This window comes from Podarcis tiliguerta (genome assembly GCF_965153285.1).
Source record: "Podarcis tiliguerta genome assembly, chromosome: 6".
Classification (NCBI taxonomy): Eukaryota; Metazoa; Chordata; class Lepidosauria; order Squamata; family Lacertidae; genus Podarcis; species Podarcis tiliguerta.
The window spans coordinates 74,828,547-74,856,448 of NC_139539.1; the positions used below are offsets into that span (position 1 = coordinate 74,828,547).

Here is a 27,902-nt window from a genome sequence, read left to right on the forward strand (position 1 = left end):
TGAGTCAGGGCAGCTTTCTGAATACACATTTTGCTCGCTGGAATGATGCTCAGACACTTTCAGTGCGGGATAATTTTAAGAGAACGAAAGGTTTATATACATATTTACTTGTGAATCAGACACAAGAATGGCTAAGCGACATTCCCGACATTTAACATACCCAACAGCAGGCTCACAAGGAGAAGTAAGTATAAAATATGTTCCACTACAAAAGACTGTTAACGGGAGAGAATTCCAACAACAGTTCTCTGAACAAGAATTGTGTTATGAGAAGCGGCTCTAACACACACAACTTACAGGGACAATCACTTTTAAGTGAGAGGGCGAGGGGGAAACAGGACGTTTCAAGATCTGCCAAAAAGTCAGTGAAAATATAATCCAAATTGCTTCTCTGTGAACTATGGAAATGAGTACCTGAAAGGCTGGGACCTGGATCTGGAGTGCAGTTTCATATCCTCAAGCCTAGAAAATCAATGGCATTTTAAATCAAACGTATTCCCACTATACAGCCAAACCTAAAATCCTTAAAATATATACAGTATAACTAATTAAAGAACCGGGGATGCGGGTGGCGCTGTGGGTTAAAGCCTCAGCGCCTAGGGCTTGCTGATCGAAAGGTCGGCGGTTCGAATCCCCGCGGCGGCGTGCGCTCCCGCTGTTCGGTCCCAGCGCCTGCCAACCTAGCAGTTCGAAAGCACCCCTGGGTGCAAGTAGATAAATAGGGACCGCTTACTAGCGGGAAGGTAAACGGCCTTTCCGTGTGCATCTCTGGCTCGCCAGAGCAGCGATGTCACGCTGGCCACATGACCCGGAAGTGTCTTCGGACAGCGCTGGCCCTTGGCCTCTTTGAGTGAGATGGGCGCACAACCCTAGAGTCTGTAAAGACTGGCCCGTACGGGCAGGGGTACCTTTACTTTACCTTTAATTAAAGAACCAACAAGAATACTACATATTGATGAAATAGGAGTTTACTAATATACAAAGTACCAGGCTGTTCACCACATTTCTCTCTCAATCCGGAAACTGATTCCCAAAAAGGAAAGGAAATGAAAAACATTTTACCCATGCTCAGGAAGATTGGGATCTTGCCCAATGTCCCTGAGGAGGGAGCTCCACAGGGCATGTGTCTGTGCTAAGAAGGCCCTCAATCTCATGCTGTACCCCTCAGATAGTGACCACCCAAAGCAGGGCCTCCTTCAACAGTCTTAAGGCATAGAGAGCCACATTCGGAAGGAAGACACAGCCTTTCATGGACAAGGTCCAAGGTTCAGTCCCTGGCATCTCAAGTAAAAACAAAAGGATCAGGTAGCAGGTGACTAGACACCTCTTCCTGAATCCTAGATAGATGTTGCAGAGTAAGAATGTGGGTGGGCCACATTCATACACGAGGTTACATTTCTTCAGGTAACTCAGAATCTGACTTCTATGAAAGAGCTGTTCAACAGTGGAATTTGCTGCCAAGGAGTGTGGTGGAGTCTCCTTCTTTGGAGGTCTTTAAGCAGAGGCTTGACAACCATATGTCAGGAGTGCTCTGATGGTGTTTCCTGCTTGGCAGGGGGTTGGACTCGATGGCCCTTGTGGTCTCTTCCAACTCTATGATTCTATGATTCTAAATGTTTTAAGCCTCTTTTCCCATTAAAACTAACATCTTTAGACAAAGAGCTGTCCCCTGCCTCTTGCCCCACGTCCTGGGAATGCTGTTGTCAAAGTCTAGATAGGCGTCGTTGTCCAAAGTAACAAATCTTTTAGTGCCAGACCTGTGAAATTAGGTGTTTTAAAGTATTGGTGGAATACCACCTGCCAATCTAGATAGCTCCCCGAATATGAGAACTGTGAATTGGTCACCTAAGAGTTCCCGTTGTAGCTGAACGTGGCTGCCTCCGAAGTTTTAAGGCACGAAGTTTGTCCCCTTGTGTCATGCCATTCTTGATTTCCTGCTCTGAAGTGTCTTCCAATTCATTCTGGAAAATAGGTACAGTTCAACAAAATGAAGGAGATTCAAAACAGGGTTGTGTTTTTTTTTGTTTTACTTTACCTGGGGCCCAGCCCTTTGAAGGCAATTTACCTTTCCTTCTTGTGCCATATTGTTTTGGGCCCATTATCAACTACACAGATAACCCACGGGCTCAAGTTGCCATTTCCCACAAAGCCCTCCCAGGGTGTGCTTTCCACAACAGAGATATTTCCCACATAAGCAGCTGAGTGCATCTTATCTAACAGGTTGGAATTTAAAAGTTGATGACCAGTGGTTTGAGAGAACCACTGGTCAGGCACAGGCAAACTCGGCTCTACAGATGTTTTTTGGGACTACAATTCCCATCATCCCTGACCACTGGTCCTGTTAGCTAGGGATCATGGGAGTTGTAGTCCCAAAAATATCTGGAGGGTCGAGTTTGCCTATGCCTGCTCTAGCTCAAATTATAAAAGTAAAGCTACACCTGCCCCCAGGCAACTTTGGTTTTATCCTGTTCCAGGTTCTAAGATGGACAAAGGCCAAAAGCACAATGTAGTGCCGTCGCATCAGTTAGCACAACCAAGGTTGGACATAGGGTTGCCACATCCGCGTTTTGTTTTCTCTCCATTCCAACATACATTGCGTTGTTGGGGGGGGGGACCCATTAGCTTGCAATTAACCTGCATGCCAATCAATGTGCTAACACTGAAACACATTTGGACAAATGTTCCTGGCTTCATAAGTTGTAGTTCCTAAGCTGGGGCCAAGTGCTCTTCCACGCTGGCTTCACAATGAACATCTTAGCTTGTATTCCAGTTATGACTGAGCCTGGGAACCTGAACTTACTGTCAGTGAGCTAACCAGGAAAACAGACCAGGATATAATGTGAGGGCACTGAAGGTGGTATCTAATGTTTGTCATACTCAGAGGAGACCTGTTGAAATAGCTTGAGTCCGTTAATCCCAATGAGCCTCCTCCGAGTAGAACTTTGTTGCCTGCAATCCTAAGAATATACACTGGGGTAGCATAATAGCTAAAAGGCCTACTCTAGGAAATAGTTTGGGGGGAAGACTGCTTGGACCCATGACACTTGTGCTGATGGGGTCCCCAGGAAACTGTGTTGTCTCCCAAACTATTTAATTTCAATATGAGGGCACCGGAGAGGTCAATTGGGAATTTACGGTTAATTGTCAGTGTACATTGATGATGTTCATCCATTCTAAGAACTTACTAGGTAATCTTAGACATGCTCTCTCTCTGTCTTCTTGCACACACCTTCCCCCGGTGTACTATAGCAATAATAATACTGAACACTTTTTACAAGAGTAAAATATATGAAGTTATTTGAGAACCTGCGAAGTGCTCTGAACACACAATAGTGAGATAGATGGATAAAAGACGTATAACAAGCATTATTATATTTCAAAAACTACTCCATTGCAGCTTTTCTACTTGGGATATTATGGAGATAATTCCAGTGAAATTTTACCTCTACATATTTATCCAAATTACTTTCTATTTTATTCAAAGTCCCACTGATGGAAATGTCATCCAAGCCAGACAGAATTCTGCTCATGCTGTCTTCATCTACTAATCTTGGTTTCTGTTTGGATCGGAAGAGGTCACCTTGGAGCCATAACATCGACTGCTTTCTATTTAACAGTGAAAAAAGGGCAAAATTAGTTCCAGCAAAATGCATGTCAGAGTCACAGTATAAACAACTATTAATTTCTAAAAATATTTAAGACTTCTTTGCAGAGTAGCCCCCGGTAGGGTAGAGTACAGTAAAATAGGACTTTCAACTTGGTTACATGTACTGTAGCATTGGAAATCATTCATTTTAGTATACATAACTTTATTTTAAATAATTTTATCTGGAAGTTTCTTTTGGGTGTTCTTGCTTCCTTCAGACATTTGATTGGGAAAGTTTATCATAACCAGAAAAAAAATCAATTCTAATATACTGCATTACAAAATTGTGAATTTTTTTATTTAACTGCGTTGTTAAATAACCTTTTAAATGTTTTCATGAAATGAACTGATGAAAATATAAATATTGATGCACATATAAACAAAATGTATCTTAAAAAAGTAGTTACTTTGTGTGACCATTGCCTTTTGCTTCATTTATGAAAAATAATGTAGCTGGGTGTTGCTGTTATTTTTTTTAAACTTTGTTATGCTAAATTTTACTGATTTCCTCCACAAGCAATCCCCCCCCCCCCTGCAGTTTTGCTTAGTAGAACGAAGTGTGACAACTCTGGAAGTGAGCCAAAAGAAATAGCATTATCCACATACTTTGACTCAGAGAAAAGCTCCCACAGGGAGGTTACATAACTGGTGAGTAGGTCAGGATTAGAAAGATGGGGTGGGGGGGAGTTATTTCTGCTTAGAGTGAGGAAGTTGATATCCAGTATAATTAAGTGTGATCTGAGATTTTACTGCTGATGATGAAAGCCATTAACTCTTGAAATAACATGCTGGGAATCTGTGTCACATCTGAACAAAGATTAAGAGGTGAAATATATGTTATCCTTTCTTCTAGTTATCGAGGAAGCTTTTGTTTCTCCTTTAGATTATCTTATTCATACATGGTAAAGCGCATGTGAACAACTGTTTACAATTATTTCCCAGCATTTATTTGTTAGGAGGCTAACTGTCCAGAAGTAACGCTTGGAGTATCTTGGGCAACTGAATAACACAATCTAAAAGAACAGAGACCCTGCACAGTTCAAGTTCCTCTGCACCCTGCTTCTGCAAAGACACCCTTTTTACTTTAAACAGCACAGTTCTTACAGGGAAGGTTAGGACTCCAGTCTAGCAATTTGCATGTTCATTGATGAGCTTTGATATCAACACAGAGCTTCACACGAGCAAAGGATTTGGTGTTCTTCTCAGGCGTACAGGACACAATTGGAAAAAAGAATGCAAGGAAGTTTTCTTGACACTAATGAGAAAACATGCGTTCTTCACCTGTACCTTATTGTTCAGGCTTTCCTACTGAAAACTAAAATATGTTCTTGCCCGTTTCAAACGCTTTTGAACGCTATTCTTCTGTCTCACATAGGGAACCAGGGACCGCAAAGGTGAAAAAGTTATCACTACAAAAAGAACTGGGACTCAATGTGTTTAACCTTTTAAATCCCAAACTTAGGGGATATGTGCCTTTTGGAACAGCCAGGAATACAGAACTCTCTGTGCCAAAAGCATTATTTTCTATAAACTATAAAAAAAAATGGCAGTATGAATTAGGAGCATCGTTCACTGTTGTTTTATGATGTTTGTTCTAGATAGTTATTTGTGTCAAAGCATTAAAAACTGAACTTTTTTTTTTTAAAAAAAAACTCCCTGAAAAGAGCCAAAATTCCAACTGTGAATCATCGCTTTGTGAGAAAACAGCTTTTGTTCATCTCTGGCATTTAAACTTCCGACCTTTAGCAAAGAGGATAAACTCTGAAACCTCCTTCTCAGCCGATTTGGCAATGTGCTCATGTGGTCGTTCTCGGATGTTAAAACGCCTACATTTTGTCTTGCTAATATTAATATGCCCTCAGCTTTCCTAGCTCTGCACCTTTCAGTAACCAGTACGTTTCCGAGAACAATTCAAAGTGTTGGTGCTGACCTTTAAAGCCCTAAACAGCACTCGGTCTAGTATACCTGAAGGAGAGTCTCCACCGGACACTGAAGTCCAGCTCCAAGGGCCTTCTGGCGGTTCCCTCCCTGCGAGAAGCGAAGTTACAGGGAACCAGGCAGAGGGCTTTCTCGGTAGTGGCGCCCGCCCTGTGGAACGCCCTCCCATCAAGGAGATAAAGAACAGTCTGACTTTTAGAAGACATCTGAAGGCAGCCCTGTTTAAGGAGGTTTTTAATGTTTGATCTTTTATCGTGTTTTTAATCTTCTGTTGGAAGCCGCCCAGAGTGGCTGGGGAAACCCAGCGAGATGGGCAGGGTATTAATAATCGGAGGTGGGATTAATCCTGTCAGATAACTGGATACCATAAAAACAATATCTAGTGCCTTCTGCTTAATTACTGTTGGGCTTTAAATAGTGACTTATTCCCATGGGAAATGGCCATAAAAATGCTGGTGGTGAACTTTTCTCAGCCAAAGGGCTGCTTCATCCCCTCATGGGCAAACTTCTGGGGCCACATACCAGTGATATGCAGGACCCAGATGTAAAGGTGGGCAGAGCAATGGAAGTGACTCTTTCCTTTTGTACAACAGGTTACATTCCAGCCACGTGAAAGTTGGAGGTTGACACATACCTAGACTACCAAAGTCTCCTTCCTCCTTTCTGGGCAAGCAAGGGAAATGATCACAGTTCAAGGACACATTCCGTACCAAGGGCAAGAGAAGAGTCCAGAGGGCCAAACTGAGAGGGTCAAGGAATGGCCACATTTGGCCTGGGGTTGCCCACCATCACAGTAAGCTGCATCTTGCAAATGAGTGCCTAGCTAATGTAGGGGGCCTATATATGCATGAGTCAAGTGAAGCAGATTCAAGACAAGGCTAAGATAATTGTCAGCGGTCTCATGAATGGGGGCTGGGCTGAAAAGTGCTCTCGTGGCTAATCAGTCGTTTTAACAAGGTTACACAGACTAGGAATGGGAGGCAATGCCATTACATCTTCCAATTGCGCTGTCTGTGCAAGCCAGATGGAATGATACCCCCTTCTCCTCCCTCCATGTGCTGTTATGGCGGTTCTCCCAACCCCACAGATCCAATTTCAGGGGGCATATGGGGAGGGGAGCGAGGGAGCCCCATGGAGCAAGCAGAAGTCGTTGTGCAGGGTTCAGCTGATGGAGCTAGTTAGGCGAGTCCACCCCTTATGTACGGGGCAACAGGGCAAGAGGCTCGTCATAGAGGACAAGTTCAGATTGTTTCTCAACTTTAAGCTAGAGCGAGTGAGAGAGGGGCTTCCGGTGACTGCGACACCCCGAGAAATGCAACCTCATTGCCACTGATACCACAGAGAAGGGTAAGGGGACATTCCATATACATACAAACTAGAGTTAGAGACTGTGTAGCACCTATTTATTTAAAAGATGTGTAGATTACCCTTCGGAAAACAAAATGCAGCATGCAGCATTAAAACACGAATGCAATTTTTTAAAAAATATACCGTCTTTTTCCCTCTATAAGACGCACCAGACCACAAGACGCACCTAGTTTTCGCAGGAGGAAAACAAGGAAAAAAATATTCTGAATCTCAGAAGCCAGAATAGCAAGAGGGATTGCTGCACAGTGAAAGCAGCAATCCCTCTTGCTGTTCTGGCTTCTGGGATGGCTGCGCAGCTTGCATTCGCTCCATAAGACGCACACACATTTCCCCTTACTTTTTAGGAGGGAAAAAGTGAGTCTTATAGAGCAAAAAATACGGTAGCTCTGTGTTAACCTTTACCCTTGGGCGATACATTGTGTGTGTGTGTTTTAGCATGTGTGGGTTTCATGAGTAATGTGACATGTATGTGTGAGGGATAAATACAACGATGGAGAATGTGTGGCATGGAATCAGAACCTTGCATTTTGCTGACACATTTCCCTGACCAATTTCCCTGACCAGCTACAATATTTAGCGCCACAACGACACCATTACCAAATGCGTCACTATCACAACTACAAATCCCGTAAGGCAAATCAGATGGCCAATCTACCATCTGAAGTGGATAGCCCTACTACTTCTTGTGGGTTTTTTTCCTATGGGTACTATGGCTTGAGTGCATCCAGAAAATATATTTTAGATATTTCCTCACCTCTTCAAGAACAGGTAGGAGAAAAGGGCCAGTATTCCGCTTTGAAAGAAGTTACCTACATTCATGACAGAATTGTAAGTACATCCTGATACCTTAATTCATACAATTCGTATGAATTGTAGAGTTGGAAGGGACCGTGTGAGTCATGTAGTCCAACCCCCTGCAATGCATGAATCTTTTGCCCAATGTGGGATTCGAACCCAAGACCCAAAGATTAAGAGTCTCATGTTCTACCGGCTGAGCTGTCTGCAGTTATCAACAAAGATATCACATTACAAATGCACACAAAATACTGACTCACTATGCTCAGCCAAAAAGTCACGCAGGAGGATTAAACTACTTTACAACTTCTTAACCCGTGCCCTGAAGCTACAATAGCCATCATACTCTGCGTAACACAATAAATCGGAGCTGTAATAAATTAGAGTACAGAGCAGGAAACGTCCTCGCAATTTCAGCCGAGAGAATTCTGAGAAAGTCACTGAATAATCTGGCATTCATGCAGCAGACTTGCTAAGCTCTACAGAGAGGGGAAGGTGTCTGGTGTGGAACAGCAAATTATATGATTAACAGAGGTGTCATACTTACTCTTCAAGGAAGTGCTGCTGGGGTCCAATAATAGAACCTGGCCTGCACATTCGTATCCAGGCAATGGCTTCAGAATGTGTGAATCTATAGTGCTTCATTATATAACAGGCTATCAGTGTTCCTGTTCTTCCTAGCCCAGCTACAGTGAGAACATGGGGGGGGGGGGAGAAACATAAAATTGACATTAGGTACAGAACTACACGCGTTTAAGAATATTGACAAATTCCTCTAAATGTGTGATATTTCATAAAACCTGTTTCCTTGTACCATGTGCTAATGTTTTACAAAAGAACATTACTGATGTCTATTTTAAACACCAGGAAGCCATCGTAGTACAAACATCCTGCTAGATCCCACAGAGCCCTGCTAATTCCTGTCTTAACCTCCACTGGCCTTTCTATTCCTGCTCTGGGTAAATCTACTGAACAAAGGTATACTGCCTTGCTGCGCAAGTCAAACTGAAGGCGTATGCGAAAAGTGAAACTATATGTGATGTTTGTCACATGAAAAGGTGAAATTACCTCGTCAAGGTCCCCCTTCCCTTTTAATGTGAAAGATCATTTATTTACATGGTGCGAAGATTTCGGGATATGGGAGTATTTCTGTCACACACCGTTAGCTGCCACTGCTGTGGCTGCTCATAGCTAGAGGATGCCACAATACAGGGTGACACTGAATCTGCATTTATTCTGCTACATTTCTGATTCATTCTCAGTGTAACTCCATCCTAAGTATTCTTTTAAAAATAAATAAATAAATGGTTTATTAGAGTTGCTCTTTTCCCCACCCCACCCCAAACATGTTTAGTGCAAGATTTACTAGGATTTCAGCACCTAATGAAAAAGCCACCAACATTCCTGGGGATGCATTTTTATCCAGAATGTGTTTTTTAGGGTTGTGAGTTCAGGATCATGAGAGTCGCATAGGCACAAGCTGCAATGAAGAAGCCAAGGTAATCTTCAGCTAACAGAGCACTGCAACAATTGGTGTCCAATGCTGTTTACCTTTCTGGGTTCTTTCATTAGCTTAGTACATGGCTCCTGTGAAATGTCTTTTATTAGTTTTAACCTGAGACGGAATGTGTGAATGGGTTTAACCCACCTGAGACGGAAATAGTTTTGTTCTGGAAAAGTTTGTTCCAGTTCAAAAGAAACACTGATATTTTCCCTTCAGAAGACAGTAGGGAGAATGAATCTCTAGGATGGTTGTGGGCCCAAGAACAGAAGCTGATTGGCTTTTTAAAAGAAAATGAACAAAAGCCAAAAAGGCACCTTGCCCTCTGCTTTCAGCTAATTAATAAGAAATAAGGAGCACAGAGAGAGGAAAGGGCAACACTATACTTTTACACACCTGCTTTCCAAATAAAAATCGTTTCAGTTGAGCAGAGCACAGCACACCGTAGACAAATGGCGAAATTTATCACTGCTATCCCAACAGCATAAGAACAGTAATTTCTATGTCTACAAGATAATTTTAAAAAATATTGAAGACACGCTTCACTAAAAAGAGAGGCAATAGCATCACTCAGTGGAATAAAATAGGGTCTGCATTAAAAACAGCGGAAACCATTATAAAATTTCTGCTCAAAATCACAATCGAAGCTTTTCATAATTTAGACTATTTTACCCAACGCAGCATTTTTAAAATTAAGATCTGAGGGTGCTATTTTCAAACCTGATTATTTATTCCTCTTCGTGCCAGAATACAATACCACTGAATTGCTTTTCCTTTCGGAAGAGCTCACCTTTACAATGCACAGCTATGGCACCTTCTGCTTCCTCAGAGATGGTCAAGAACTGTTGCAATATACTGTCACTCGGCGTGCTTCCGTCTATGAAGAACAGGTCGTAGTGGTCAAACCCACCATCTGTGAAACGCTTTGCCTCATAAATCTTCTTGTTGAGTCTTATGACAGTTGTTATGTTGTGCTTCCTGAAATATGGGAAATAGGCTTCCGGTGCATGGAGAGGGTAGCCTGTAACAGGAAGAGCGAAAATGCCTGGCTGTTTGTATACGACCTCCAAAAACTTCCTAGTGGTACAGACAACAACTACAACACCAGACTTTAAACACTTTTTGTTTAAAAACGAACATTACTAATGTAATCAACATAGTGTAAAAAGAAAGCAAATGTTACTAAGAAAATCTCTGCAAGTATACAAAGTTGAGCGGCCTAAAATTGTAGTCAATAAACTTTCAGTCACTGAACCTTTGTTTGCACAACGCATTAAGCCAAATATAGCTTAGTGAGACTGTGCAAATGTTCACTGCTTTGGTCTTTCCTTGGAGATAGATATTTGTTGTCTAGTCGTTTAGTTGTGTCCGACTCTTTGTGACCCCATGGACCAGAGCACGCCAGGCACTTCTGTCTTCCACTGCCTCCCACAGTTTGGTCAGACTCATGCTGGTAGCTTTGAGAACACTATCCAACCATCTCGTCCTCTGTCGTCCCCTTCTCCTTGTGCCCTCCATCTTTCCCAACATCAGGGTCTTTTCCAGGGAGTCTTCTCGTCTCATGAGGTGGACAAAGTACTGGAGCCTCAGCTTCAATACTTTTGGAGATAGATATAATCTGCTGTGTTGCCATAGTCAAGGTTGCCCTAGCATGTTGGTGTTATGCACTCTCACCTAACTATGAGGTACAGCCATGAACAAATCTTGGTTTATAGCTCATGGTTGGTATGTAGACAGCCATGAGTCTTTGCTCATTTGTCATGCTAAGCCAAACCTTGGCTTATCTTCATGAAGCAGAAAATACCGAGGAGGAGCAAAGAATCTGCAAGCTCATTCCTGGGAGCCTGCACAGTATTGCTAAGCCTGTAACAGTGACATGTGAACAAGGAACAAACTAATGATATTAGCTAACGTTGCAAGAAGCTGAACAACTAACAGGGTAGAAGTATGAGTGGAAAAACCCCTTCTTCAATTAGATGTAGACCAGAATGCAGCATTCTTGCATCTTCCTCATCACCATGAAAATGACTTGATTAAAGCAAGCATTAACACAAAACTCTCCAGGTATCTGTATATTAGAGTAGAACATTTACAGCTGTGTGGGATACAACAACTAATGTATTTTCTATTTCTTCCCTCAGCTAACTCAGCAAGACATTGAAATATGCATGCTCTTCATTTCTATGCTGCCCCCCACAGTTTCCTTTTTATATAGCTTTTGAAGATATGTTTTATAGTTCAGTAGCTACCAAACTGATAAGAGCTATGGCTCGTTTAAAGAAAACAGAACAAATTTAAGGCTAGATACAAGAGTCTGAGATACAAGAATATCCTAGGGCAGTTCTTAATAGCAAGATGTTCCCTGTGCTTAAATCGGGCATCAAAAGGAAAACAATTTACAAAAAAAAAAGAGTTCCCAACCACTTGAGTTTGGATTTTTGCTTTTAGGAATAAAACATTCGTTCTGAATAGAAGAATAGAAAACTAGCATATTGGTCTAAAAGAAGTGAGTATTATTTTAGCCAGTACAGTATCTAAAACAGTGAATCACAGTATTTTAATACTTTTTTGGAAGCCGCCCAGAGTGGCTGGGGAAGCCCAGCCAGATGGGCAGGGCATAAATAATAAATTATTATTATTATTATTATAATACCACATTATAGGTTTCACTCTAGATTAGAATCATAGGGTATGTATTCATGAAGTCCTCAGTCTGCAATACTGTATGCCTGGACTCCACTGGCAGAGACCTCACAGGAAGGCCCCAGAATCTGCCTCATTGGCAATAAAGAATTCATATTTTATGTAGCATGTTCAGACATAACCTTAGGAATCCTTACAACTATCTAAGACCATTATCTAGGTATTACAGATGCTGGGCTAGTCCCTCCAACTGCCCTGCCTTCATTTTCAACTCTTATGTTTAATAGTCCTCATAGGCAGTGCCTGTCTTCTCCCCAGATGTTAGCTTTGTAGGTCGTTTTTAATTAAACTTGTAGTTCATGCAAATTGCCAGTTTTAAGAATGAAAGAAGGAAGGTTCATCGTCTTCCCCACTTATAAGCTATTTTCATCTAAAGATAATTATATTTTTTTTAAAAAATGCAGACATGAAACAATGTTCATTTGGCCTCTAAGGGTAATTCCAGACAACAGCTCAATAGCACAAATGGGTCTCTGGCAACAGGTTGGGTTTTTAAAAAACGTATTTGATCTTCCACAGGAAAGGTTAAATAAGGAGGGTCAATACTGATACTGACGGCAGCATGTAGTTGCTGTAAAAAGCTTGTGCGCATGAGCTTACATTAAACACCCATTTGGACGCACCCTTGTAGCTTTTTAACACATCCACACAACTATTGTTTCCACAAATAGCATGGTGTTCTCCAAAGGGGTGCATACAATGTTCCTGTGCATACAGCAAGGTCTCAATATCTACTTTTCACACATGTGAATCAATGGATCACAGTCAATTTACTAGTCATGCAAAATACACACAATTCTTAAAAAAAAAAAAAAAAAAGACAGGGAAAAACAGATACCATTTTCTATTTTGGTCTTTGGATGTGGTCCACTAAATGCCAAAAATTTTCCCGGGACGATCCAGTTGAAGTCACCATTTTCAACTCGCTAGTGAAAACAAAAGCAGAGACTTAGAAAAATATTTATCTTCACAATAGTTTTTGAACAACATCCTCTTCTGCAAAGCTTTTGAAAATTCATTTGTTGTCTGCTCATAAGATTGACATTGTACAGTTTACCTGCCTGCAATATCTATTTGGAAAGATTTGTCAGTTTGCTCAAATTTTACCCAAAGCACTTCTTCCAGGATCAAAGAAGTGTCTCAATCTCTTTTCCTCCAGTTAAGAGTGGCAATTGAAGTCTGCGACATGATTAAGACTTTCAAAACTAATCTTTAAGGGAAGACAAATTAAGGCCAATTAGCTTTGTTTTGTTTTTTTAATGTGGTAAATACAAGCTTCTTGCCAATTATCACTTTCATGCTTCAGCCTCTTATTATGCCAAGTGTGAAGCAGAGATGAAGCAGAGGTGTGTGTCAGCTGAAGTCATCAGGTAGGATACAAATGGAACAAGCATGTTGGATACCGTTCATCCCCAATAGCTTCCATTTTAAACCTAGATGTTGAGAGTCCCACAATAATGTATGAAAGCCACTTCATGTTCCTTTTTAAAGTGCACACTTAATAATATCTTAATTTTACAGGTATACTTGCAACAGAGACAGGGTTGGCTGTGGTAGTTCACTGCTGTGTATTTTGTAAAACACTCCTCTATTTTACATACACACAAACAGAATTCCAAGGTCATCAATAGGCCTAGGCATATTTAATTGGGTGCAGACGGCAGATTTAAGGGAAGTGAATAACAGGCTCCAGGATCCAAGGAACTGCATGTGGAACTAGGTTCATGAGCCCACTGTGTTTAAGACTTGCTTTTCTAGCAACTGCAAGCACCTATGCAGAATAGCAAGTTATTTTTGAAAGAGAGGATGTCATAGGGCATGCGAAATTAAAAAGAATTCCAGAACTCAGCTAGGTGTGTCCAAGCCCCCTCTTGTAAGGCCTTAAGCAGCTCTTTTGTTTTTGTTTTATTATGCATTTTTGTATTCTCATTTTTTATTTTTCTGTTGCTAACCGCCCTGAGATCTTCGGCTGAAGAGCGGCACACACATTTTATAATTATTATTATTGATTCTTTAGATCCTGGCCAGTGTGTTTGCTTAGATACAGCGTGAAGCTAAATCTCTGTAAGCATTAAAAATAAGTGACACTGTCATTCTTAGCAATTTGTATTGAGATGAAATGAAGGCAGCAAATTTTAAATGAAAAAGTTGATATAGAAAAGATTCAAAATTATTTTTTTTTGAAGGACAAGAGGTGGTGCTTCTGGAAGCATCAGGTTTTTAAAAAAAAAAACTTAACCCCAAAGTTAATATTTAACAAGTAGTGCAAGCATTTCACAATGCGACCATTGGTTAATCCACCTACCTACTCTTCCTGTTGGAAAAACGTGACCAGACATGTTCTAAATACACATTCTCAAGTACGCTCTTCAAACAACAATGTTTCAGACTTAGAACACATAAAATACTGTGCAAGGCAAATAGAAGTGACATTACCTGCCCAGTAAAATGACGCAGCAGTAAACTTGAGGCATGCAATAGCCATTACTCACGACTCCACAAGCTAAAAACCAGGTAGACTTAAGTAGCATTTAACACTGGTCGACTACCCTAAGAATACATTTCCCTCTTTGGATTAAGTGAAGAGAATACGAGAAGAGAAGGAGTACCCCCCCCCCTTATATTGAGAACTCATTTTTTTAAAGGATGGCATTTGCACAGTACCGTGCAATAGAGATCCTCTAATTCAGGAGTGGGCAACCTAAGGCCCGGGGGCCAATCGCCTTCTAAATCTGGCCCACGGAGGGTCCGGGAATCAGCGTGTTTTTACATGAGTAGAATGTGTCCTTTTATTTAAAATGCACCTCTGGGTTATTTGTGGGGCCTGCCTGGTGTTTTTACATGAGTAGAATGTGTGCTTTTATTTAAAATGCATCTCTGGGTTATTTGTGGGGCATAGGAATTTGTCCCCCCCCCCCAAAAAAAATAGTCTGGCCCACCACATGGTCTGAGGGACGGTGGACCAGCCCAAGGCTGAAAAAGGTTGCTGACCCCTGCTCTAATCAAATTATAGGTGGATCATGGCATGGCGCTCAGCAGCCTTTCACTTCTTTGTATTTGCTCTTTTACTGAAAAAGAAATGCATCAATAACTGGAAGGTAATTGGGAAAGAAACAGCAATGCACCAATTATGCGGCACCTACAATTTAGGAAAAACCCAAGCTTTGCCACAAAGCAGAACTACGTGCTGAAACTCAGGCAAACTATTCAGTTGAGAAGACGCACAAACCTCATAATGCTCATACTCATCTGCATCAAATGTCTTGAAGTCAATAAATCCATGCTGTAAGGCCTAGAAAGCAAAAAAAGTCAAGTTCACAGGCAACCACCCAAAGGACATTTTGAAACATTTAAATCTGAATGAGCACCAAGCTGGTCAAATATATGGGACAAAAGGAAGGCAGTTTTCATAGGATTTTTTTCTTGGTTTTTTTTTTTTAGGAGTCTCCCTTGTCTCCTCTATTACTTGCCTTAGCTACTGAACCTTTAAACTATAGCAATTAGGTTAAACAGATTTATCTTTGGGGTCAGTTAGTAAAGCAAGAAATGAAAATATGTGTCTACGCATTTGATGCATCTCTAAGGACACTAATCAGAATAATCAATTGTCCCCATATTCCCAATTTTGTTGAACTGTAATATACTTTCTGGTTGTAAGACATACCATCCTATCCAAACGATCTGGAATTAATCTACATGAACTGTAGATAGTATTGTTAAAAACATTCTGTTCTTGATACTAATACAGTGGTACCTCGGTTTAAGAACAGTCCTGTTAATAAACTATTCAGTTTACGAACTCTGCAAAACTGGAAGTAGTGTCCTGGTTTGCAAACTTTACCTCGGTCTAAGAACGGTGGAAGGGCACAGGTCACGGGAAGCCTCATTAGGGAAAGCGTGCCTCAGTTTAAGAACAGTTTCGGTTTAACAACGGACTTCCGGAACAGATTAAGTTCGTAAACTGCGGTACCACTGTATACAAATTAAATATCTAGCAAATTATTTTCAAAAGAACAGACACAAATCAAATAGTTCTGTAGGATCATCAGATATTATTAAAAAGAATCAATGAAAGATTTAAATTGCTAGATTATTATTCCTTTATGCTGGCTAGGTAAGAGATTTGAAAAAAATGGATCTATTACCATATCTATCTATCTATCTATCTGTCTATCTATCTATCTATCTCTATATTTACAATTAACCATTAGGGCATGATTGAGCTATTTTACAAAATTCATCTCTAATAATAATAATAATAATAATAATAATAATAATTTATTATTTCTACCCCACCCATTGGGCTAGGTTTCACAGCAACTCTGGGCAGCTTGCAACAAAAGATTAAAAATACATTAAAACATCAGTCATTAAAAACTTTCCTAAACAGGGTTGCCTTCAGATGTATTCTAAAAGTCAGATAGTTGTTTATCTCTTTTACATCTGATGGGAGGGCGTTCCACAGGGCAGGCGCCACTACCGAGTAGGCCCTCTGCCTGGTTCCCTGTAACTTTGCTTCTCGCAGTAAAGGAACCTCCAGAAGGCCCTCAGAGCTGGACCTCAGTGTCCGGGCAGAACAATGGGGGGTGGAGATGCTCCTTTGGGTATACTGGGCTGAGGCCGTTTATAGAGCTTTAAAGGTCAACACCAACACTTTGAATTGTGCTTGGAAACGTACTGGGTACCTATGGTATGGTAAATATACAAGAGCTGCTTACAAAACATTATTTAGATCTAAATGATGTGGAGAAGCAGCATTACCAGATATTATTTTTTATCATTATACTTTTAAAAAGGCAATGATAAGGCTGTTGGTTTCTGTTGGATAACATTAGAAGCACAGAGCAGGATGAGCTGAAAATGCATTTTAGTTAATTTATTCTGGTTTCCGAAAACCAGAAACATTGGGCCCTATACTTGGAGAGACAGCTGAAATTACACTGAATGTACGGTATATATTAAAAGCTTAAATGCAGGGAGCAATCCTAACTCCCAGTCAAGAGAGCACCGGGGGTGAATGGAGTTGTGGAGCCACCACTGTATATAAAGCCTTGTCACTCATGCCATCCCGAGCAGTGGGGGTTGTGATGCGGCAGTTATTTTACCTAAAAAGGATAAAAGTTCTGATATAACCCGCCCGAAACTGACTTCCTGGGGAGTTGCTGGGAGGGAAGGGAGGAAGGAAGCAAAAACCTGAGACACTGTCACGTGTATGGATGCCACATCTAATGTCAGAGTGGGTTAATATAGCTGATATAGCAGTTTTGTCGCTTTGTCCAATGAGGGCATCCACTATAGGTCACTACAAAAAAATCTGCTAAAACTGAATAGTGCACCTGTCAGCAGTTCAGAGCTCTAGCAATTTGAAAGCACACCAGTGCAAGTAGATAAATAGATACCACTGCGGTGGAAGGTAAACGGTGTTTCCGTGCACTCTGGTTTCTGTCACGGTGTTCCATTGAGCCAGAAGCTGCTTAGTCATGCTGGCCACATGACTCGGAAAGCTGTCTGTGGACAAATGCCAGTTCCCTCGGCCTGAAGAAAAATGAGCGCCACACCCCATAGTTGCCTTTGACTGGATTTTAACCATCCAGGGGTCCTTTACCCTTTTACCTGCATGTGCCTTAGGATATGATTTCTCTTTCAAATGCATTTTGTGACGTTACCTTTTTTATTCCTTGTAGACAATCCAGAATAGTTAGATTATATGTACTGTTCCCAAATGAGGCATCCCTATGAAAAGAGAAATATCAGCATATTCCAGATAAATACAAAAACATCTACCTATCATACCCCATTTTAGTAAATGGCAATATTTTAAATTTCTGAAATTTGAACCTCAGCATGAAGGTTACACATGAAAACACTTCTACACACAATCCTCCTCAATTTATTGATGGTAAGTTCATCTAAAATGTTAATAGGATGAACTCAAATAGAAAGTAATTGATTTTTATTATTGATTATTAGCTACATAGGGACGCGGGTGGCGCTGTGGGTTAAAGCCTCAGCACCTAGGACTTGCTGATTGAAAGGTCGGCGGTTCGAATCCCCGCGGCGGGGTGCGCTCCCGTCGTTCGGTCCCAGCGCCTGCCAACCTAGCAGTTCGAAAGCACCCTCGGGTGCAAGTAGATAAATAGGGACTGCTTACCAGCGGGAAGGTAAACAGCATTCCGTGTGCTGCGCTGGCTTGCCAGATGCAGCTTGTCACGCTGGCCACGTGACCCGGAAGTGTCTCCGGACAGCGCTGGCTCCCGGCCTTTAGAGTGAGATGAGCGCACAACCCTAGAGTCTGGCAAGACTGGCCCGTACGGGCAAGGGTACCTTTATCTTATTAGCTACATGTATACTTCGTATACCATGTATACAAGGAAGCATACATGTTTCTCCTGCATTGCACTCAACTTTACCGTAACATCAACCCTATGAGGTAGACCAGCCTGAGAGAGAGAGACTGGCCGAAGGTCATCCAGTGAGCTTCATGGCAGAGTGGGGATATGAACCTTCTTCTTTGGAGGTCTTTAAGCAGAGGCTTGACAACCATATGTCAGGAGTGCTCTGATGGTGTTTCCTGCTTAGCAGGGGGTTGGACTCGATGGCCCTTGTGGTCTCTTCCAACTCTATGATTCTATGATTCTATGATTCTAACCTTGGTCCCCTGGCCTCAGTCCAGCACCTTAGTCATTGCACCTCTGGCTACTTAAATATAATTCACGCTTCTGGAATTAGTCCTACAGACACCTTTCACGTGTATTTTACTGCTACTATTTCAAATCACAGTTCCCTCCAGAGACTGAATGGAACATGATGCAAAAGAAAGCTGAAGGCAGAAAGAAGAGAAGGTAAATGATGCTCCCCCAAACCATCTTTTCAGACTATTATATTCACTATATGTTCCCGGATTAAGAAATAGGTTTTGTTTGTTTGTTTGTTTCATAAGATTCTATGAAGCCTTACACATATATGAGACTACTCAAAATCGGGACTATACATAGCACACAGGACTAGTATTTCAAATTACAATTAAGATGATAGTTCTCCGCTTCTCTATGTATACTTCACCACTCCTCAGCATTTAAAATACTTATGCCAAAAAAAAAAAAAAGGGGAGTATAACACTGAAGACAAAAATGGAGCATAAAAATAATATCTTCCTAAATGTTTGGCAATTCTACTTAAAATGGATACTCCACAGACTTTGCTTGGACTATTTCCCCCTCGTTTAAATAGATATTAATAAACCTAGGGTGGCCATCGCAACTGGGAAATTAGAACTACAATGTAGATATCAGTTTTGGCTGTGCTTCACCGGATCAGCACAAATAGCTGGGAGAATAATTCACTTTCAACTCTAATTTCAATACTCTGCAGTTTTCCATTATAAGTATTCTTAGATATGTCTGAATGTGCACCCACACCCCTGACCTCCAAGAGGGCTCTTTGCATCTTCTCCCTGACACACATATATTACTAACTGCTACAAAAGAAGAAGCGATAGGAACCAAGTTAAAGAGAAACCTTGCCCGTGCACTGCAGAATAATCTTTCATCCATTGACAATACTATTTGATGAGTTTTTGTAATACTGTATTTAGAATATGTATGGCATTTATCTGGAAAGTCTATTCACAGAAGCAGCAGAAGCCAGACTTTTGCTAATGCACCATATGTTGGCTACTGAAACTTAGTCCGTACATAATGCTTGCCTGAAACGTTTGCGTGGGAAAAGTCAAACTGACGACATGACCTCCTGAGCTTTGAGAATCCAAATCTAAATATAGATTCCTGTTTAATCATTCATCATTCAGCGGCGCTTTACTGTGTTTTGGACAGTCTAGCCAGGGCTAGTTAAAGAAGAAAAAAAGGCTAGATGCTTGCTAAGAAACCAGTATTAGTCTGAAAGACTATTATTATAATTATTATTACCGTACAAAGAACCTAACATTTTCTAAGACAGGGATTGTCTGTAAAAGATAATCTAACAGATAAAATAACAAATGGGAAAAAGGATGGTGAGGGGAAAGTATTGGAGCAACTGCTTATTCACTCCAATGAAATTAACAGGCCTTAAGTTAGATATGGACATTGATTTCAATAGGCCTACTCTCAGGGCCGGATTTAGGTTTGATGAGGCCCTGAGCTACTGAAGGTAATGGGGCCCTTTATATGTCCAGCTGTCCTTTCCCCTTTAGTTGCCATAATACGGCTAAGGCAAGCAATGTTAAAAGAATTAAGAATTATTTTAACCACACTAGCTAATGGAGGATGTTGTAAAGGTAGCTTCAAGGGAACCTGAATTTGCAATAGGCAATGATTGGATGTTTAATGCAAAATCTGAATGCCAGATGTGCAAGGAATCCCAGATGTGTGAAAGCAAGCTGCAATTACTCTCAAGAAGGAAAAGCATAACATGCACATTCTCTAATGAACTCTGCAAGGCCGACGTAAAAAGTGTTACTTGATTAATCACGAGTTTTAATCAGATCTGCTTATGAATAATACAACTCTCTCGGGGGGGGGAAATGGCTGTGTTCAGACAATTGTGTACTAGCTTCTTAAGCTGCTATATAAAGGACTCTAACAACCATCAAGTCAACTGTCTTGGCAGGAAATGCCCTGTCCTGGGACATGGTCAGCTGATCTGCTCCTGGAGCTGATGGGATTTGGAGGCAAAGGGTGCTTCCAGGAATGGTCTGCTCTTTATCAAGGGCAAGACTACCAGAACCACCAGTAACATCAGCGAGAAGTCGCTGCTATTATAGACAACCAGATTAATTTATAATTATTATTATTCACACTCAGGCCTTTATACAATAAAGCCACAAAGCAATTTGATAATCATTTGCCAATTGTACCGAAACCATTTATTGAAAGTATGCCGTCCTATTAATCAATTGATTTTTTTAAAAGATACAATTGATTCCCCCCCCCCTTTTTTTTCTTTTTTATTAAACATGGCAGCTCTAGGGCCAAAGCTGAGCTTTCTCGAGTACCAGGTTCCAGATCTGCAACAACGTTGACCTTGAAATAAAACTCTGGATAGGTAATTTGTGTTTTAATCTGTTTTTGTAGTTTATTGCTGGTTTTAATATTTTGATTTCTTTTATATTCTTGCTGTTAATCGCTAGTAAATTTATCTTTATATATACCGCTTTGAGGATTTTTTACATTTCAGAGGTGTATAAAGTTTATGAAACAAAATAAACAATAGTTATTCAATGTGAACCGTTAACTTGAATACTCCTCACATCACATTTTCACACAAGTGTGTGCAAAAGAGAATACCTTCTATATTTTTTATATGATAATTTCTACTGGAATGTAATAAACCCAAGTGTTTAAAGGCTTCAGCTGCTGCTGTTTGATCACTATCATGTTTTGCTCTTCCGCTTAATTGCGTGGTCCACTCAGTTCAGCATCCTGAGGACCTGTCAGCTTTCACTGAAAAAAGCAAATTTCTGGGGCTTATAACTGCAAAGACAGGCAATGGCTGGAGAAACATCACACCCCAATGGATAGGGTAAGAACAAACAGTCTCCTGTTTTCTATGAGTAAGGGTGGGAAACAGACCTGTGTGTATTTTCAAGGTTTAAAACCCAGCAGAATCCAGCTTCTATTGGCATATGATGTACCATCCTTGGTGCTGAATTTCAGCTTTAGAGAACAGTATATACAAAGGCCCTAGCCCCAGGCCGACTGGTATATTATGGCAACAGTGCTCCCACAAGCACAAGCCCTGACTCTGTGCAAGGTGCTACTAAGATTGCTGCAGATTCTGTGCCTAGGTAGCGGAAAGTGAAGTGGAAAAGGGGAATATTCTTCCTGAAAGCTGTTTTTCCTAGAAACCTCGTACCACCTTTACACTTTCTTTCAGCCGTTCCATTCCCACTTGCATGTAAATACTGGCTTTATCCCTCTGTGTACAATAAGCCCTTTATTCACGATGTCTGATTACAAGGCACCTAATACTGCTGCCCAGATACCAAGTCCATGTTTTATATTGTAGTGAGAGATCTTATCCTTTGTGGGTAAATCCTTATTCCTACTGACAACTTATTCTCCTGAAGAAAGACTGAACATATATTCAAGATTTCAGACACTACAAACCTATAAGCCGGGGGTAGAGAACTTCAGGCCTGACTGAAGCCAGTGTGGTGTAGTGGTTAAGAGCGGTAGTCTCGTAATCTGGGGAACCGGGTTCGCGTTTCCGCTCCTCCACATGCAGCTGTGGGCTAGTCACACTTCTTTGAAGTCTCTCAGCCCCACTCACCTCACAGAGTGTTTGTTGTGGGGGAGGAAGGGAAAGGAGAATGTTAGCTGCTTTGAGACTCCTTAAAGGGAGTGAAAGGCAGGATATCAAATCCAAACTCTTCTTCTTCTTCACATCTTATTCCTTCCTTCTTTTTACCTGGCTAGAATGTGTCATTGAACCCCGAAAACAACTTCTGCTTGCCTCAAAGAATAGAGTGAGGGTAGTCTACCATAACAAAGGTAATATTTACATTTACTGCTCCACCCATTTTTGTCTCTTCTCCATCCACCACCGGCATGCAGCCTTGGAAGGGAACATGGCCCGCTGCTTGAAAAAGGGTTCCCCAGCATGGCTATAAGCTATCATTCACTTGGTATGTACAGTATTTATTTTTCCAGCAACTGGTATTCGGAAGCATCCTGTCTCCAAGCGCGGAGGCAAAGCGTAGCCATTGTGGTTAGCAGCTACTGATAGCCTTCTCCTCCGTCAATTTGTCTCGCCCTCTTTTAAACCCATCCCAGTTGGTAGCCAAAACTGCCTCTTGTAGGAGCAAATCCCATAGTTGATGGGCTGCGTGAAAAAAGTGCTTGTCCCAAATCTTCCAACGTTCAGCTTCATTGGATGTCCCCAAGTTCTAGCGCATGGGTAGGCAAACTAAGGCCGGGGGGCCCGATCCGGCCCAACTGCCTTCTCAATCCGACCCGCGGACGGTCTGGGAATCAGCGTTTTTTACATGAGTAGAATGTGCCCTTTTATTTAAAATGCATCTCTGGGTTATTTGTGGGGGCTGCCTGGTGTTTTTGTTGGTTAAAGCAGAGTTCCGTGCCCAGCGGAAGGATGAGGAGTACGTGCTGCATACTCTTGGTTGCTTTATTTACAGTTCAAAGCAGTTATATTACAGAAAGACATCTTGCCTCTGCCGGAGCAGAAAAGCATCCTCTCTCATCGACAGCTTGGAGAGAAACAACACAGTGAAAAACAGGAAACCAGTGTACGTCACATCCAGTCTCCCTTTCCCGTGAGAAACTCCAACAGTACAGTACAGACTGTGGAATGTAAACACCTGTCTCGTGACAAGCCCTTTCGCTGCACAGTGAAGGAAAACAGAAACCAACATCCTCCCCCTTTCTGTGAACATCACTGGGCAGCGTGTTCGTACAATATCAGTACAAACCCAACTTCTGCACATAGGTACAGTGTTGATCCCTTGATACAATCTTGGATAATACATCAGCAGGAATTTTATTACCTGGCAAATAGGACACCGTTACGAGTCCCTTCTGAATACATTCCCTAGCATGCTGCAATTTTAATTGCAAGTGCTTCGTGCTTTGCTTACAACCTTCAGACTTCAGCAAAGCCAAACATGCTTTGTTGTCCTGGTAAACCTGGATTGGACATTTGACAGGAATTTTCATATCTTTGCACAATTGTATCAACCATTCACAATCCTTAAGTGAATAAGACAGTGCATTCAGTTCAGCTTCACAAGTACTTAAGCTAACTGTTGTTTGCTTCTTGCATGACCAATCAAACAGACCCTGATTGTACATGTAGCAAACTCCAGACGTACTTTTCCTGTCTTCAGTGTCACTTCCAAAACTTGCATCTGCAAATATCTCAAGACCACCAGACTTCTGATTGTTAAATCTCAGTCTGTAATGCATAGTGCCTTTCAAATACCGCGCTATGCGTTTCAGAGCTTTCCAATCCTTGACACTAGGATTGTTGACTTGTCTGCTTAGCAAATTACAGCTAACAGCAATGTCTGGTCTTGAACATCTGGCAATGAAGTTTAGCTTGCCTAGCACACTTCTGTACAGTGTAGAGTCAGAAAATGCTTCTCCAGTGTCATCTACCTGATAACCTGTTGTCATCGGTGTGTCTACAGGGTTAGCATCCATCAGGTTTAGTTTGCTTAACACATCAGCAATTTTCCGTGACTGGTGTACTAGAATGTTACCATCTTGATCTCTTTCTATTTCCAGAGATAGGTAGTTGTTTACCTCACCAAGATCTTTCATGTCAAAGTGCTCTTTCAGTTGAGCTAGGGCGTTATTGTACATTGCGACATCTTTCCAAAAGAATAATAAATCATCAACATAAAACAAACAGTACAGTTTCTTTTGCCCCTCCTCTTTGACAAATACACATGGATCAGCTTTCCCTTGCTGAAAACCTAGAGAAAACAATACTTCAGTGAGTTTTGTGTGCCAACACCGTGCACTTTGTTTGAGACCATAAAGGGATTTCTTCAGAGCACAAACAAATCCCTGTTTTACCTGTACGCCATCAGGTGGAAGCATATAAAGTGATTCATCCAGAGATCCGTACAGAAAAGCTGTATTAATATCATGGTGACTAATGTGTAGATTTTCCTCTGCAGCTAGCTTGAGCATAAGCCTAATGCTTTCATACCTCACTGTGGGTGAGTAGGTCTCGTGATAGTCTTCACCTGGTACTTGTGCATAACCTCTGGCTACCAATCTGGCTTTGTGTCTGACTATCTTGCCATTTTGATCAGTCTTCGCTTTGAAGACCCATTTGCTTCCAAGCAGTTTCATTCCTGGAACTACTGGAACTAGCTCCCATGTTTTGTTCCTTTCCAAGGAATCAAGCTCAGCCTTCATGGCATTTAACCATGGTTCAGCTTCCTTTGAATCCAAACCCTGGATTTCTTGGAAACTTGAAGGTTCAAATACCTTCTTGGAGCTTTTAACAGCTGTTACTGCTATCGTAGCAAATTCATCAGCAAATCTCTTTGGAGGTTTGCCTTTTGTGGCTCTCTGTGACCTACGAATTAGCCTTAAGTCTTCAACACTCTCCTCTTCCTTCTTAGGAGAAAAGCGACCTATTGTGAACAATGGTTCTTCCAATTCTTGATCAGAGCTTTCAGAGGGTCGCATAGAGGCTTTCGCACTCTTGAAATCCTCTGAATCACCCGATTCAGTTTCAGATTCAGACTCAGAACCTTCATCAGTGGGTGTGGGTTGTTGTGGTTGCTTCTGACTATCCTCAGTCTCATGACTGTCATCAGGATAACATTGGAAAATTCCCACATTCTCCCCCCACTTTGCATTGTATTCAACACTTCTCGTGAGCTTAATTGTCTTAGAGTCAGTCATCATTATTCTGTAAGACCCTTTCTGATAACCTAGAAAGATACCATGCAATCCACGCTTGTCTAACTTTGAATTTTGTGGTGAATGAACCCACATGTCAGAACCAAAAATTTTCATGTGTTTGATGTATGGCTTCTTGCCAAACATCTTCTCATAGGGGGTACAACCAATCGCTGAAGATAACCTGCGATTGTAACTGTAAACAAAACACGAGAGAGATTCGGCCCAATAACTCTCTGGAAGATTGGCATCATGCAGCAAGGTTTTTAACCCTTGAAGCAATGTCTGATTTGCCCGTTCCGCAAGTCCATTCTGCCATGGCGAGCGAGGACTAGACAAATCGTGTTGAATTCCTTTCTCAGTCAGAAAAGCTTCAAACTGCTGAGAAGTGAATTCTCCCCCGCGATCACTGAAAAGAGTCTTTATCTTCTTACCATGCACATTTTCCAACCAAGCACAGAATTCCTTGAACCTAGGAAAAGCCTCTGATTTCTGCTTGAGATTGTACACAAAAATATATCTAGAAAATGCGTCAATGAGAACCATGAAGTACCTATTTCCACCCAAAGAGGGCGCTAGTGGTCCAACCAAATCAGCATGAATAATCTGGTATGGTTCCGTAGCTTGCCTACTAGACACCTTACCTTTCGCAGCCATTTTCACCTTGTTTGCTGCGCATGCTTTGCACTTCATGTGGTACCTGCAGGGTCTAATAGTCATACCTTCAACCAAGGCAGGCATTTTAGATACTGCCTCAAAATGCAAATGACCAAATTTTCGATGAAAATCATGAATACATCCTGCATGCAAACTTTTGTTAGAACCTGCAATGCAACAAGTGTCATCCTGCACAACATCATCATAATACAAAACAAACAAACGATCAACATATTCAGCATGCAATTCATAGTCATTTTTCTTTGTGATGATGCACTTCTTGTTCTTGAAGGAAACGTCAATGTTCCGCTCATTCAGTTGTCCAACGCTGAGCAGATTATGTTTGGCGTCTGGCACGTAAAGGACATTCTGTATCGATAAGTCCAAACTGTGAAGAACAACAGTTCCGTAGCCTTTACTGGGAATAGTGTGGTCATCCGCCTGGTGAATCGCACCTTCCTGCGGTGTAAAAGACACAAAAAGTCTCTTATCGTTGCACATGTGGTGGGTCGCCGCCGAATCAACAACGAAGAAAGATCTAGACGTCTTCTGGACCTCTGCAACCTTTGGAGTGAAGCGTGAAACCATAGCCTTGTGCTGCGTTGTCCTAGACACCGGACCTTTGCCTTTGCCTCGGCCTTTTCCACGCGATGAGCTTTCGCTGCGCTGCTCTGTCTTGGCCCTGGGATATCTGCATTCCCTCTTCATATGGCCTAGACGTCCACACGAGTAGCATTTCACAGCCTTCAAAGCTTTGGCGCCATCTGGTGGTTCCACTGCACTATGGGATGACGTCTGTGAAGACTCCCCCTTGCCCATGCAGCTAGCACCCCGGCGATCTGCTTCATTTAACACCACGGCAGTAACAAAGTCCACTGTTAGCTGAGCTGTTGGCTGCACAGCAATCTGGGTTGCAACAGACTCCCAACCTCATCAATCATGTTTATGCGCAGAGCAGATTCCAACCCGATCTGTCCCCCTGCATTCCGATCCTTTGCCGGCACTCCGATTCGACTTCTGGAGCCCATAACCACGTGTTGGTTAAAGCAGAGTTCCGTGCCCAGCGGAAGGATGAGGAGTACGTGCTGCATACTCTTGGTTGCTTTATTTACAGTTCAAAGCAGTTATATTACAGAAAGACATCTTGCCTCTGCCGGAGCAGAAAAGCATCCTCTCTCATCGACAGCTTGGAGAGAAACAACACAGTGAAAAACAGGAAACCAGTGTACGTCACATCCAGTCTCCCTTTCCCGTGAGAAACTCCAACAGTACAGTACAGACTGTGGAATGTAAACACCTGTCTCGTGACAAGCCCTTTCGCTGCACAGTGAAGGAAAACAGAAACCAACAGTTTTTACATGAGTAGAATGTGTGCTTTTATTTAAAATGTATCTCTGGGCTGCTTGTGGGGCATAGGAACTCGTTCCCCCCCCCAAAAAAAAGAAATATAGTCCAGCCCCCCACAAGGTCTGAGGGACAGTGGACTGCCCCCCCTGCTGCAAAAGTTTGCTGACCCCTGTTCTAGCATTAAGAGAAGAGGGGGAATACTGTTCTCTATCTGCTTTCTCTATCTCGTGTGTAATTTTATACCCTTCTGTTGTGTCACTATTTCTTGCCTTTTCTCAAGAGTAAGTAATGAACATCTGGGGGGGGGGGATAAATAAAAGTTATGCAGGGAAGGTCCTGTTTAGGTGGAATTATCTTTTTAGCAGTCAGTGCCCCCCCCCCCCGCATATTGGTGTGTGTGACATTATGGGAGGAGTTTTAGCAATTCTACCAAGAAGCTGGATGGCCCTGATTTTAAACACTGAAAGAGCCACATAACACCATAAAAAAAAAAAGGTAGTCTTGTTGCTGCGGGACGCGGGTGGCGCTGTGGGTTAAAGCCTCAGTGCCTAGGGCTTGCCGATCGAAAGGTCGG

The 27,902-nt window shown here is 41.8% G+C and overlaps 1 protein-coding gene across 8 annotated transcripts in view; it reads right to left on the reverse strand.

Moving 5' to 3' along the window:
* Nucleotides 1–27,902, reverse strand: part of CDC14A (cell division cycle 14A) — a 98,550-nt gene that overhangs the window by 45,889 nt on the left and 24,759 nt on the right. For 7 of the 8 annotated variants that reach the window (XM_083445190.1, XM_083445186.1, XM_083445191.1 and 4 more), the window contains 8 exons: nt 17,618–17,684; nt 15,181–15,243; nt 12,790–12,877; nt 10,039–10,269; nt 8,295–8,433; nt 3,444–3,606; nt 1,846–1,961; nt 415–462 (listed from right to left, as the gene is read on the reverse strand). In XM_083445190.1, the coding sequence (XP_083301316.1) occupies nt 415–462; nt 1,846–1,961; nt 3,444–3,606; nt 8,295–8,433; nt 10,039–10,269; nt 12,790–12,877; nt 15,181–15,243; nt 17,618–17,684 (915 nt within the window). The remainder of the gene's footprint in view (nt 1–414; nt 463–1,845; nt 1,962–3,443; nt 3,607–8,294; nt 8,434–10,038; nt 10,270–12,789; nt 12,878–15,180; nt 15,244–17,617; nt 17,685–27,902) is intronic. The other variant, XM_083445188.1, reaches the window with a different exon arrangement.